A 14,847-nucleotide genomic window follows, 5' to 3' on the forward strand; every position below is an offset into this window, starting at 1 on the left:
TCAGTGTGTAATACTGCTTACAGTATAGGTGTATTTGTTGGTGTGTGCATGATTGTTTGCATGGATATATTTGTGTATGTGCGCGTGTGTGTATTATGTCACTGGGGGCAAACAGGCATCTGTGACTTCTCAGATCTGACATTGTGCTGTAACTGCACTCCATCGATTCCCGAAAGGCAAATCTGACCTTGAGAAACACAAGCTGTGCAGAACAACAGGGTGAATACTAAACACTGAAGAAAACTGATTCAGGTGTGTGGATGTTTATGTTGTGTTGTCCAAAACTAACCCTCATCAGTGTGTTAAAAGTAAGGGTACGTCTATTACATGTTTGATTCTGGCACTTAACCGGAGTCTTTCTCAAGATTCCTCGACTGTCAAATAAATCAGCGAATTCATAATTGAGTCAAATAATCTTTCTAAATGCTCATATTTTGAGTGTGCGCTTGTGACGATTAGTATGCAAAGACAGTGAGTTTGATAGACACTGCTTCTCTGTTATGTACCATTTTCTGGGCCTGGAACTGTCAAACTATAAGCAATGTCGACATCAAACTGCTCTAAATTCAAATGAATTTCTCTCATATTTTCTCCTCTCTTTGTTCTCTTTTTCTCTCTGTATCTCTTCCCCCTACTTTGTTCAACTGTACAGTCTGAAATGCTGAAAGCTGTTGTGTAGTGTAGCATTGGTGTGTGAATGAAAGAGTGGAAGTGTGTGATTCTAAAGATCAGTGTGATAAGAGTTTTTTGTTATGTGATTGCTAAATTGACCTCTTGCGTAAGAATGGCCAAGAAGTGATGTTGTAATTGTAGAGCCTCTTTAGAAAAATTGCTATGTGTCTGTATCCCATCTATTTCGAGAGCCAGTGTCGTCCCAGAGCATTGTGAAGGTGAAAGCAGAAAGACAGTGAGGATGGAGGGGGATTCTCTAAAAATGAATTGTGCCTGCTTTGCCTTCGCTGTCTGCATTATTTAAGCTCTCGATTCACTAAATGAATTATGTAAATGCCACAAATATGGCAAAAGTCTGTGCTAAACACAAAATGCCTGCATTTGCTCTAGAGGTTTTGATGCCAAATTCCGATTTGTTGACTATATCCAGCTTACATATTCTTTTAAAACTGACCCATATCCGATATCTGCATTTACACTTTACACTTGGCATACATAATACACTATACAAAAAACAAGCCAAGGTAGACGAACTGACCCGGTAAAGCTTAGGACGAAAAGGAAGTAAAAACATTGTGATTTGCAATGTACACAGACTAAATGACAATACAAGCTTTAGCTTTCTGCACCATCTTCAGAGGTCAGCAAAACATTGGTCTCTTAAGGCGGAGAACGAGAGGAGTGCCCTTGTTGCAGCCTGGGCATTGAAAAGAGTCATGTGATCACAGATGGTGTCCACCTGAATTGACGTCATTCGCCACCATCGCTTTTTCAGTGACGGATGACCCGCATTGACAGGGGAATATCTGATCTGTCCACTTTCATGGCAGGCGCAAATGCATGTATCTTCGCAAACGCACGTATTGTCCTGCTTACATGTTCTTGGGTCATATCCGATCTGTGCCACATGGGAGGGAAAAAATCGGAATTGGGTCACTTGAACCATATAATGTAAATCTGTCCTTTGTATGGTACTATTTCAGACCATACTTTATTGGAACTGTACAACATCACCTGCCAGTATCCTGCTATCGAGGCACCATGAATCAACATATACCCAGTTTTAATCATTATTTGATGAATAACTGTTTCCAAAAAAAAAAAAAAGAAGAAGAGTGACTTCTCACAAGAATTTCAAAGTAAAAATAGATTTTATTAATTGAATTTATTTTTTAAAATTGATTGCAGGTGGTTAATGAATAAATAAAATTATAATTTTTAAATATTAAAGAAATATTAGTTTTATTTATTTTATTTATTTCATTTTTAGTATCTGGTAATCTGGATGGCAGGTGGTTAGTGAATGATTAATTTTATGAACATTTTTATTTTTATTGGAATTTTACTGAATTCCAGGTGGAATAAAGCGCCCTGGAATAAGGCATTTATTTTGCCCTGAAATCCTGTATCGCAAAGTGTCGAAACTGATTTGTGAATTTGCCCCAGCAGACTTTTCTCTCCTTTACTCCTCTTTGTCCGTCTCTTCTCTTGCAGTGGAGACCTTTCCTTCCTGGGCAGAAGTATGATGTCATTGACTCAGCTTATATCTCGTTGTACACAGGTAAATCCTCCTTCCTTTTAGATATTTTTTCATGCTAAATATACATGCACATGTTTCAGGGAAGATAAAACAGAAAATGGAATGAATTCTCAAGAGTAACATTTGCAGACTCTGCCATTTGCAATCATATCTGAATATTGCAGTTCACATTCACAGCCTCTGAACATCACAGCTTCTGCAGTTCTGCTGTTTGTGTGAAAAGTGACATTGCACTTACATTTAAATGGAGGCAGTGGCAACTAGGTAATCACCAGAAAACACTTTCCCCTGAGCCTCCTGTGTTTGCTGTGACAGTCAGCATGTACGTTGTACTCCTTTGCCTATCGTCTTATCAAGCATTACATATGTTCACACGCTCCCCTTCAAATTACTGCTATTCATCAAGGGAACTGACTTTAATTTACACATGCTTTTAAGAGGAAGTAGCGACACAAAGTGAGAGAGGGAGGGGAAGAAGAAAGACAATCCCCATGGCCCTCCTTTGCTTCGTTTACATAATTATTTGAGACGAAAGCAATTTTTCGATTAAATCCTTACTATACTTAACAAGCTGAGGGAGAGGGGGGTGTGCATTAGCTTCCACCGCCATCCCACACAGCTCACCGGAGAGTACGGAGCCAACTCCGGAGTGTCCTAATCATTAATCACGCAGACCACTCCCTTAAGGAAGACCGCACCGTATGTAAGGCACACAGACACACTCTTTTTCTCTCTCTAGTCATGCCATCTGGGAGATGCAGATGGAGGGAGATCTCCAGAGGGAGAAGTTTAACTTTGACTGTCTTTCTGCTCTATTAACAAGAGATAGAGTATATGGTGAACCTTCATGAACCAGTCTCCCTTCCATTTGCTTTGTGTTTTTTTTTTTCATAATTTTTCATTTCATTATCATTTATAAACGTTTCTTTTAATTACATTTTTTTATTTAGTTTTTATTACATCTACATTATATTGATCATTAGGGGTGTAACAATACACTCATGTCACGATTCAATACAAATCACAATACTGAATTTGTGATACGATACTATCGCGATATTTTAAATAAAGAAGATTTTTTTTTATTATTACTTTATAATTCTTAAAATAATAATATTAATATTTTATTACTATCAGGACCCACAAATATTCTCCCATTGTATTATTCTACATTATATTCAACATCATATATAGTAGTGTAATATAGTACTGTCACTGGAACTGTAAACTTAATTTTTTTTTCTCACGCAGTACTCTGCATAGGCCTTTTGCAAACCACAGTCAATTGTATTGGAAGGGTTGCTGGATACTCTCTTTGAACCCTTAGAGTCAGTTTCTGAGAAGTTTTTGACCCTTAAAGTGGTCTTGTTCATCGCCCTCTCAGTTGCAGAGTCCTGTTTCGGTTTTGCCCCCGAACTAGTTAAGGTGATTTTGCATCCTAGGCCAAATTACATCCTAAAAGTGCCTTCATCTCCCTTCCATCCTGTTGTTCTCCAATCCTTCTCCCCTGTTTGATACTCCAGAACAAGAGAGACTGAAGAAGTTTTGTCCAGTCCGGGCCCTTAAAACAAATGTCCACTGTTCAGGCCAGTGGCTTATGACTGATCAACTCTTTGTATGTTTTGGTGACCGAGGTTCCACCGCTTCCAAACAAGCTATTTCTCATTGAGTCTCAAATGCGGTCTCTCTGTGGCCTATGAGGTGCGTGGTCTTGCTCTGCCTCTAGGTGTGAAGGATGATTTTATCCAGAGTGTGGCTGCCTCAATGGCGCTGGCAAGGGGTGCGTCTTTGCAAGATGTTTGTGCTGCGGCAAGCTGGTCCTTTCCGCACACATTCATCAGGTTTTATGTTGTGGATGTTTGGTCAACCCTGGGCTCTCAAGTGCTGTTGGGTTGTCCCATTCCTAAACTACAGTTGGTGCTTGTGCAACTTTCACATCTGTGATGCAGGCATCCTCTCAGTATGGTGGCATGGTCATTGACGTTCCCATTGTGTCTACAACATGATGCATCATCGAGGTTTCCTCGAAAGGGAACTTCTCAGGGTTACGTACATAACCCGGTTCCCTGAGATGGGAAGGAGGCGATGCGTCGTGTTGCCATACTTCAATTATGCCCGTGCGGCTTCTTCAGACAATCGAATCTGAATGACAATTATGCAGGCGCCTTATATAAATGTAGTCACGTACACGTAGTCATGTGGCATCGTCCATGACCAATCAGAGCTTGACATGTAGCACACGTGGTTCAGACACCTGCACGCTCTGAAGGCTTCCCATTGCATCAACGACATGACACATACGTAACCCATTTTCATTTCATTACATTTTCCTCTGTTATTATTAATATGAATCGAATAAGAAGTTTATACACTAAGTTTATCATCTATTTGCTCTTCTATGCACTGAAATGTTTTGTTAATTTTCCTATACTTAAAGATGCCACAGTCACTGTATGCATGTGCTGCACTTTATTTGTACCATTTTGTTTTATCAGTATATTTTTATTTATCTGTTTACCTTTCTTTAGAATTTTCCAGATCCAATACAGTCGGCTGCTTCGTTTGTCAACAACATTTTCTTTGCGAACTCTCCATTACACTGTGCCTCATTTACAAAACAATCTGCAGTCAAATTCTCTGAACAAACATACAATCCTCTTACTCAATCCATTACACCAATAATAAAAACACTTTTTCCTGGCAGTGGTATCCTTCGGGTATATCTCCACAGAAATTAATGTATTAGCTGTTTAAACAAGACACGTCAAATTGAACATTCCTTTGTGCCAGGTATAAACTAAACAATACTTTGTCTGTTACGATAGTCACTGTGTCAGATTATGCAATTTTGACTACTAAATTTTTGTGTCATTGACAAGAATCATGTCAGACTTCATATTGCTCCCCGACCAATCATCGCTAGCCGTCTTTAACGACATACGTGATGTCATCGAGAAGGCAGAACTAGCGATTGACTTCACAAGAGCATAGACAAACATTAGTTGTACTAGCCTAATGCTAATTCCAGTTCTCACCAGGTTGCTGAAATTCTTCCGGTATAATTTGCGTGGTAGTCCCTGGAGAAAACATCATATAGGTAGGAGAATTGTTGCCATAGCTCCATGAACCTTTCCTCCATTGCATAATTCCACCTAGCATCATCAATACAATCGTTACTCTTTTGTTTTGCTGTGTTTGAAAGCTGTGTAAGGAAGATATTCTGTGCTCATATTGGTCAACGTCACAGATGTGATGGAACCCGTTGTCATGTCGTGAAGCGTCCACTATGACACACTATACGAGATGAAACGATCATTCTTGCATCACGAAGGCCATTGTCGTTTATGAACCTCCACAACAACTTACGTCAAATGGATTGTGCCAAAATCAGGCTGATATCGTGTGGTCTGAACCCATCATTACGCTTCCATTTACTCTTCCTTTTGTCCTCTTGTCAGCAGACTCAAGTGGGTGGTGCATGAGAAAGCATCTGTATAGCAACTGTATCCCGTGTAGACAGCATCAGTGATTATAATGGGTTCTATTTGCTTTTAATGCAACGCTCACATCCTGTGTAGGCAAGTGTCAGCCGTTAAGCGACTGGATGCCAGTGGGTGGGACCTATGGTGCAATGATGTAAAGCTATTAATCGATGTCTTGCTCTGGAGGCTGTCATATGCAAATGTATTTGCCCGTGTAATATCACAAATCCCACAATATATAAAAAAATCTGTTTTGGGAGCTTGATTAAAAAAATGCTTTGTTTGTAATGAAACAAAGTTTCATAGCTTAAAATGTCTTTAAGCTATGAAACTTATAGGATGTTTTAATGGAACAAATACCTCTTACAGTATATGTCAAAAGATCAAGGCAAATTTGATTTATCATATCATGACCCCTTTAAAGTGATGTCTTTGTACTCTAAGGTACTAATATGAACCTACTAGGAGTAGATAAAATACAAAGTTATCCCTTTAAGGGTATTGCCCAGTTTTCGTTATTTTATCTTTATTATTCAAAAATAAGATAAAATATCTGCAAATTATGAACAATAGGACAAATGCATTTACATGCATTTAGCAGACACTTTTATCCAAAGCGACTTACAAGAGCCAACAATATTTGTAATATTTGCAAGTTAGAAAGAGGAGAAATGCAGAGACAAAATAGAAGAAAGTTTGTTTGAGATTTTATTCTATTTTATCTCCAATTAAATTTGCTTGTTATGTGTCTGTTCAATAATCAATAAAGCCATATGGCCTATGACTAAAGCTTTAAAACTTCAACAGCATCAACGGACACATCAGTCAAAGCCTGCAGTCTTTAGCCTATAATGGCACAACTCTGCTCCATCTCTTTGTTCTTTGTCTTCATATTGGATGTTACTCTCTAGGCTATCCCTTTATGCTCTCTCTTTTCATCCCTCTGTCAGTACCACGTGCTTTCTTTCAGCATTTCTAGCATCAGTGTAGACAGACTATAACTTGACTGATAGACTACAACTTATACTTGCCCAGTAAAATAATTGCAGTAGATTGATAAGACTAATTAAAGTGTGTTTTCATCAGCGGCTAGCTGAGCAGACACTGTTGTGAGTTCTCATAATGTCAGGAGAAAAGCCATAATGAATATAGTCTCCCTCTCACACACACACACACACACACACACACCTGCATGCTTCAGTGCCCATAGACTGATCTCTAAGGGATTGTCTTAAAGCACGGAAAGTGTGTGTGAGCCTGGTTGCATCTCTTTATGCCTTAGGGAAGTGTCCATACAAAAAAATAATAATAATAAAATTAAATTAAACTGATCCAACCAGAAATTAGGTTTCCCAGAGGGAGGTTGGATTTTGAATTTGAAGCCTAGCGGTGTGGATGGTGTTGAAGAGTAACATGTTTATTGATGGTTTATACTGGCTCCAGATTTAGTGTAAAGATGTACATTAAAGATCTAAGATCTACAAGCATCTTGTTTCCTGACGGCTGTCTATGAGCATCAACTGTCAACTTTAGGACATTTGATACATTATTTTCAGTGGTTGTAATTCCTTTGTAAATAAATATACACTGTTCATAAGTTTGAAATAATGTTTTTAAAAGACATCTCTTATGCTCAGCAAGGCAGTAAAAACAGCAACATTCTGAAGTTAGGACCACCCGTCGGCCCAACAATGGAATCCAATGGCGTGGGTGGAGGTATAATGTGTGTAGGTCTTTTCAGCGCTTCTGTGAAGTTAACTTAATTTATTATAATTTCATTTCAATTTGATTCTAGTTCCGTGCTTAGTCTGACTCCAATTTCAAATGGTTATTAAATTTAGACTTGGGTTCTAGTTAGGAACTAACCATAAATATTGGTTATGTTTTAATTTAGGTATTTGATCATTTCAGTTAGATAGATAGATAGAAAGTTTATTTGCCATTTGTACCGGTACAGCTATACAGATACATAGGAATTTTTGTAGCAGAGCTCGTTTAGTCAGCATTTAAAAAAAAAAAAGAAGTAAACATAGAACACCAACTAGCAAACTACACACAACACACTACACACAATAAATAGACTTTCAGAGATACAGTCAACGAAGGGCAGCACAAACCTATGTCAAGCAAGCCCACACACTAAGGATTATTACTTTAAAGGGATACTTCACTTTAAAATGAAAATTCTGTCATCATTTACTCACCCTCAAGTTGTTTCAAGCCTGTATGAATTTCTTTCTTCTGCTGCACACATAGGAAGATATTTTGAAGAATGTCAGTAACCAAACAGTTAACTGGAACCATTGACTTCCATAGTACTTTTTTTTCCTACTATGGAAGTCAATGGTTCCAGTTAACCGTTTGGTTACTGACATTCTTCAACATATCTATCTTTCTGTGCAGCAGAAGAAAGAAATTCATACAGGTTTGAAACAACTTGAGGGTGAGTAAATGATGACAGAATTTTCATTTTAAAGTGAAGTATCCCTTTAAGATTACGATTAAATTAAGATTGTTACACATTAAAAAAATATTGCACTGTCCCAAGATAATACATAATATTTAAAAACTTACTGTAATAAACATTTTCTATTTAACATTTTCTATTTAGACCGACACATGAACACACCACAACTACCTCTAAATGAAGTTCCTAAACGCAAGTTAGGGAGGAGTGAGCCAATCTAATCTTTCAATCAACAGCCTGAGTATATAAGCAGCTGCTTACCTCTCTCCAGCATCAGCTGTTCCAGTATCCCTCCACCTCCCCAAACTCCACCTTCATCTCAGGTACCTTGCCCTTCAATTATCATATCCTATACATTTAGCCACTGGGGGGGGGGTATCAGAGCTCGAGTTGAAGCTGCTTCATCGAGCCCCTCTTCAGTGGACAGCAAGCCAAATAAGTTTAACCTAATATCTTAAAGATTTTATGGGCAAACAAACTCGTTAACATCCCTATATAACAAGAGATAACACCTTAGTCATTTTACAAAAATGAGACAGACATATATGTTCCCTCAGCCATGTCCTTCGCCATCAGTCTGACCGTGGCTGGAAAGAAACTGTTATAGAACCGCACCCTGTGTGAAATAATACTGTCCAGTCTGCCATATCTCAAGTTGTATGTTGAGTGTTTAGGTCTGAACATGGAATGTGCAGGGTGGTGTGTGTCCCTGAGAATGTTCTTAGCTCTCCTCCTGCAGCGTTGTGTGTGTAGAGTGTCCATAGATGGAAGGTCCGATCCAATGATCTTCTCCGCTGTCTTTATGACCCTTTGGAGAGCTCTCCTTTCTGCCTGGGTGGTGCCTCCAAACCAGACAGTAATGCCATTTGTTAGGATGCTTTCCACAAGTCCTCTATAGGCCTGGATGAGTGGGTTGCGGCTCAGTCCTGCCTTCCTTAGCAGCCTGATAAAATAAAGCCGCTGTTGGGCCTTCTTCACTGTGACAGCAGTGTTTATGGTCCAACTCAAATTTGATGACACATGCAGGCCTAGGAACTTGTGACTTTCAACTTTTTCCACCTCAGTCCCCTTGATGGTCAGTGGCTGTAGAAAGGATTTCTTTCTAAAATCCATAATTAATTCTTTTGTTTTGTCTGTATTAAGAATGAGATCATTGTCATCCCCGTAAGCCAGAATTTTGTCAATCAGCTCCCTGTAACCAGTCTCATCCCCACCTTTAATCAGGCCCAAGGCAGTTGTGTCATCAGCATATTTAATAATAGCAGTGTTGTTCTGGTTAGTGGCACAGTCATGTGTATAGAGAGTAAAGAGTTTTGGACTGAGACAGCAGCCCTGTGGTGTTCCTGTGCTTAAAGTGAGCTCAGTTGAGATGTTACCTCCCATCCTCACTTTTTGTGGTCTGTCAATAAGAAAATCCAAAACCCAATTGCAGGTGGTGGTTGGGAATTGTACAGAATTTGAACAGTTATTCGTTAATTAGGGGCCCGATGCCGCATAAAGACACACGCCAGCTGGGTTACGTGGATCTCAGGGACACAAACTCGCCTGTCTGATCTTACTCAAAGGGAGCAGAATTCCCAGTGACTCTTCGGCCAGTTTCCCTTAAATACCAGAACAAAAGAGTTGTAAATATTTACTACACAATATTTTTTGGATTTGTTGGACCTACTCTCGTGCCCCAAAGGGTCACACTTGGTTTTGGGGGAGAGGAACAATGATTATCAGATATCTTGAAGAGACACCACCCACAACAGGAGAACAGAATTCTCCTACGTTTTCAATCTTTCACGTAATATAAGTGACTGCTGTGAAGTTTGAGTCATTTAAAATGATACCAAACATGAAAGAGAAAATATATATATTTACAAGATACATCTTATAACACAAGATATGTGTAATCGACATTCTTAGTGAACTTTCAATGACTTGAGCCAGTGTGAAAGGAGGGGAGTAGGTAGAAAGAGGCTCATAGATAAGTGAGGAGAGAAGTCTGGGCAAAGCATTGTCTTATGATCTCTCCAGATTGTTTTATTGCAGGTAAGTATTCTCAAGTTCATTCTTAGCAGAAATCCATCCTTACAGTATTATTACAATTTAAAATAACAATAATAATAACTTTAAAATGTAATTTATTCCTGTGATGGCAAAGCTGAATTTTCAGCATCATTACTCCAGTCTTCAGTGTCACGTGATCCTTCAGAAATCATTCTAATATGCTGATTTGGGGATCAAGACACATTTCTTATTAATATTAATATTAAAAGTAGTGCTGCTTTATATTTTTGTGGAAACTGATTTAAAAACAAATCTTTTTTTTTTTTTGTGATGAATATAAAGTTCAAATGAACAACATTTATTATTTGTGTAACAATGTAAAACTCTTTTCTGTCACTTTTGATCAATTTAATGTGTCCTCGCTGAATAAAATGATCAGTTTCTTTGAGGAAACAAAAAATATCTGACCCCCAACTTTTAAATGGAAATTAATGCCCATTTGTAACATTAAATAATCATGTTAACACATACCTTTTGAAAGTGTGGGACCATGTTGAAAATCTAGGATTCAAAATAAACCTGTAAAATTTGTTTTAGAATTTTTAGGATTAAACAAAGGATAATTTTGCTAAATGAATATAGGTCACTAATCAAATTATTACATTTGTGACATTGATCATGTGACTCTCTAAAGATGGTCAGATATTCTTGCTTACATTGAAATGCAAGATGCTCTTTGGATCATTCTTAAATCATGTATTAGTATTATATTGCTATTTTCTGGTATTTAGACAATTCTAAAATTCATGTTTATTTTTAATTTAAACTTTTCATTCATATAGTTATGCTGATAGTTATGCTTTAAACATATAATAATAAAAAAATGCAATAGTATCTACACTACAGGGGTCTGAGTATAAAGTATGCCACTCCATTTATTTTTCAGCGATATATTCCAGCAATGATGTTACCATTTCTATAATGGCAAACTAACAGCACAGGTCGTTGAATGTTAGTATGACAGCTGATTTAAATTTAGATGCTGTCTCTCACTGTCCTTATTCTCTCTCTTCTCTGTGTCTTTGACAGATGAATCCAGTCTGAAGATGAACAGTGTTCGTCACATCCCTCAGACACTGGCCAGTCACTCTCTCGCTCTACAGGTTAAGCACCAGACAGAGACACATTCTGCAGACATGCTCAAACCAGATCCACGAGACACCTTCTACAAGAGTGAGTATTCCCAATGGTGTGTATGCAAATTCACAGATTCAGTTCACTATTCTCCTTTGTGAATCATCCATTTCACCTGATCGAACTGAGCCTCTAAATATACTCTTTGCCTAGTAAAATAATTGATATAACATATCATATTACACTAATGTTTAAAAGTTTAGATTTTTTTAATGTTTTTGAAAATCTCTTATGCTCACCAATGCTGCATTTATTTGATCAGATTTTTTTCAATTTTAATATATTTTACATTTTAATTTATTCCCGTGATGGCAAAGCTGAACAGCAGCAATTACTCCAGTCTCTAGTGTCACATGATCCTTCAGAAATTATTTTAATATGATGACTTGGTACTGAAACATTTCTTGTTTCTATTTTGACATTATATCCAAGTGAAATGGCTTCTTGAATGAGAAAAAACATTGTACTTTGATTGGATTGTTGTCATTTGCTTTTGCTGTTATCTCAAGTGAGTGACAGGTTTCTGGATCAGAGAGGTTAGTCACACCCTTGTGCTGATGAACACATCATCAGAGAAGAGAAGCGTTGTTGCAAGTGGAGGGGGATTATTTGATTAGAAAGTTCAAAAGGCAGCATTTATTTGAAACAGATTTTTTCTGACATTATATATCTTTACTTGTCCTGGAAGTGCCAGAACTTGGTATAAAATGTATTTATTTATTTTTATTTTATTTTTTCATGATGATCTTGTAATAGAACTGACAGCTAATTTTGAAATGATAGTTCAATCAGCACTGAATAAAAAAGTCTGCATGCATGTTATGCCTGCATGTTCATTCTAAACTGTCCATATGTATTGACTTTTTTTCAGCATTCTAGCACTATTACGTGTATGTATGGCTGTGGTTGGTGAACAAAAACAGCCATCTATCTGGATAGACATTGGGTTGCAGTTGTGCTAATGTTTAATTGCTAGGTGTGTAGAAGCTTTGCAGTGCACTGGTAGGCCCATATGGTGGCGTAGATATAATGTCAGCTTGTTATATATAATGTCAGCAGATATAATGTCAGAAGCAACACCACGGAATATGTGACAGTCAGGACTGAGGTGCATTTAGTGGGTGTAAATACGCAAGCTTATAGTGATGAATGGAAGCCATTGGGAATCTGTATGAAAACCAGCTAATTTGCTAAAATGTTTGTACTGAGCAGCTATTTGTAACAGCTATTTAAACTGTCCCATCAAAATGTGTGAATTGTCCCATTTGATGACATATTTGTTATCCTAGTTCCCATGATAGATCGGTCCAGGCTGGAGAATGTTCTGCCATCTTGTGTCTACTCTCCTACGTATGTGGTGAAGGACTTCCCTATCGCACGCTATCAAGGCCTGCAGTTTGTAAGTAACAGTCTCACCAAACAGGTTTTTAGCTGCTAATTGCTAACATTTTTAATAATTATTTTGCTAGTTTGTTTTATAAGTAGGATATTGAAAACTTTTCATGAAAATGTAGTGCAGTGGTTCTCAACCAGGGGCCTGGGACCCACTAGAGGGCCTCAGCACACTTCCGAAGGGGGCCACATGATGGCTTAAAATAATTTTTTTAAACAAAGCAAACGTTAAAATAAACAGCTAAAAATAAAGATATTAAAGATATATATAGTTAACTGATATCATATTTTTCATTTCAATTCGTTCCCTCAACAACTGTCACACTGGATATATGAGGGAATTTTAAAAGCATAATTTCTAGACCTGAAAAAGTCATTGAATGTTTTTAATTCTTTAAAAATGTATACAATATAATTTTCTAGTGATGCCAAGGTGTGATTATTATTTTTTTAATGATTAAAAATTGTAATTTATAATAAAACATATGACTGTGAAATCATGTACATTTAAAAAATCTAAATAAGTTTTTTCCACTTAAAAAAAAAAACTTTTATGTAATGGAAAGGTTCCATGGATGTTAAAGTGTCTCTGTGGAACCATAGATGCCAACAAATAACCTTTATTTTAAAGGAGTGTGCCACTCCTAGATTCTGTAAATAAGCAGCTTTGTCATTACAGCCACAAATATCTTGGCCTTTGAATATTGTCTTGGACAGTGGTCCCCCAAAAAAGGTTGAGAACCACTGATATCTAAATATCTCTTTTAATATGTTTCTGAGCTTAGAGCAAACGGTGCCCTCTTTTGGCCATTACTGTTCAACACAGGGGTGGTGCATCTGTTATATCTCATGCTATCCAATTACAGTCACTGTTTTTAATTCTTCAAATTTTCTTATTTGATACATTTTTCTGTAATATTTATAGCCTGGTTAAAACCAGACCATTCTCAGTTGTAACTGAGTTATGGTCTGGCAAAGCTCCATAGACAAATCATTTCCAAAGGGGCGTCACCAACGGACGTCACTCAAATGCCTCTCGTGTAAAGCCATATGCTGCGTCCAAATTCGCCTAAGTTACACTAAGCCATAAAAGTATGTACTCTTTTTGTGAAGAAAAGGTATTTACTTTTGAATGTGTAGCAAAAAAGTAGGCAAGCTTTGGGACATACTACTTCGTCATCTTTATCGGACGGATCTGTAGTGTGCATCCTGTCACTTAAACTGCCCTGTCAATCATTGTGTCACAGTTAAAATCCTCTATTAAATCTAATTTAATTTCCTACCGTTTCGGAGAGAAATGTAGTAGCACGTTCATCTGCCAGTGGGTCTTTCATGGAGACTGTCCTCATGTGTTTGCAATTTGAATATAATAATGCATTTAAAAGTTGAACGGACGTCGCTCGAATGCCTCTGGGCGCAATAGGATATACCTAAAACCAATCAGAGTGATTGTCATTGTGTAAAGCCCGCCTCAACGTGTCTGATTGGTGCCGCGATTTCTTGGCATGGGGAAATGGACTTGAATGAGCTCTTTGCCAGACTTACTTGCAGAGCAAATCTAAATTTGCCGGAAGTTGTCTGGGTTTTCCCAGGCTATAATATTTATGCATGTACCAAAAATCACTACCAGTTTTCTCTTATTCATATTTGTTCTCAACCAGGTCTACCTTTCCTATGTGTATCCCAATGACTTCACCAGACTTACCCATATGGAGAAAAAGAACAAATGCTTCTACCGAGAGTCCCCTGTCTACTTAGAAAAGTATGAGTCCCAACTGATCATGACAAGAAATTAGGCAATCAGTCAATATCTAAATGCATAAATAAAAAAGGTAAGCATGGCCCTGTCATTCTTTTGAATTGTCATATAGATTTGGCTTCTATAAGTACATGAAGATGGATGAGGAGGAGGATGACCAGCCTGTTTTCTTCCCCAAACCTGATGGTCTGTGTTCAGCTGGGATCTTAATAACAGATAAGAATTCAGCAGCTGTTTCCTCTCTTTAAAATCTCACCATGACATCTGTAATGAGCCAAGCGACATGTGTGTTCCCAAGGTTCAAAATTAACACAGGCCAGACGCTAAATGTGAGTAGAAATGGGCT

General features: G+C 37.7%; 1 protein-coding gene across 1 annotated transcript in view; it reads left to right on the plus strand.

Annotated features, from left to right (window-relative positions):
- b4galnt4b (beta-1,4-N-acetyl-galactosaminyl transferase 4b) overlaps nt 1-14,847 on the plus strand; it is a 121,416-nt gene that overhangs the window by 98,268 nt on the left and 8,301 nt on the right. The window contains exons 10-14 of the mRNA XM_084108491.1: nt 2,167-2,233; nt 11,246-11,389; nt 12,640-12,749; nt 14,404-14,504; nt 14,614-14,687. Of these exons, the coding sequence (XP_083964617.1) occupies nt 2,167-2,233; nt 11,246-11,389; nt 12,640-12,749; nt 14,404-14,504; nt 14,614-14,687 (496 nt within the window). The remainder of the gene's footprint in view (nt 1-2,166; nt 2,234-11,245; nt 11,390-12,639; nt 12,750-14,403; nt 14,505-14,613; nt 14,688-14,847) is intronic.

This window comes from Abramis brama (assembly GCF_963993115.1).
Source record: "Abramis brama genome assembly, chromosome: 3".
Classification (NCBI taxonomy): domain Eukaryota; kingdom Metazoa; phylum Chordata; class Actinopteri; order Cypriniformes; family Leuciscidae; genus Abramis; species Abramis brama.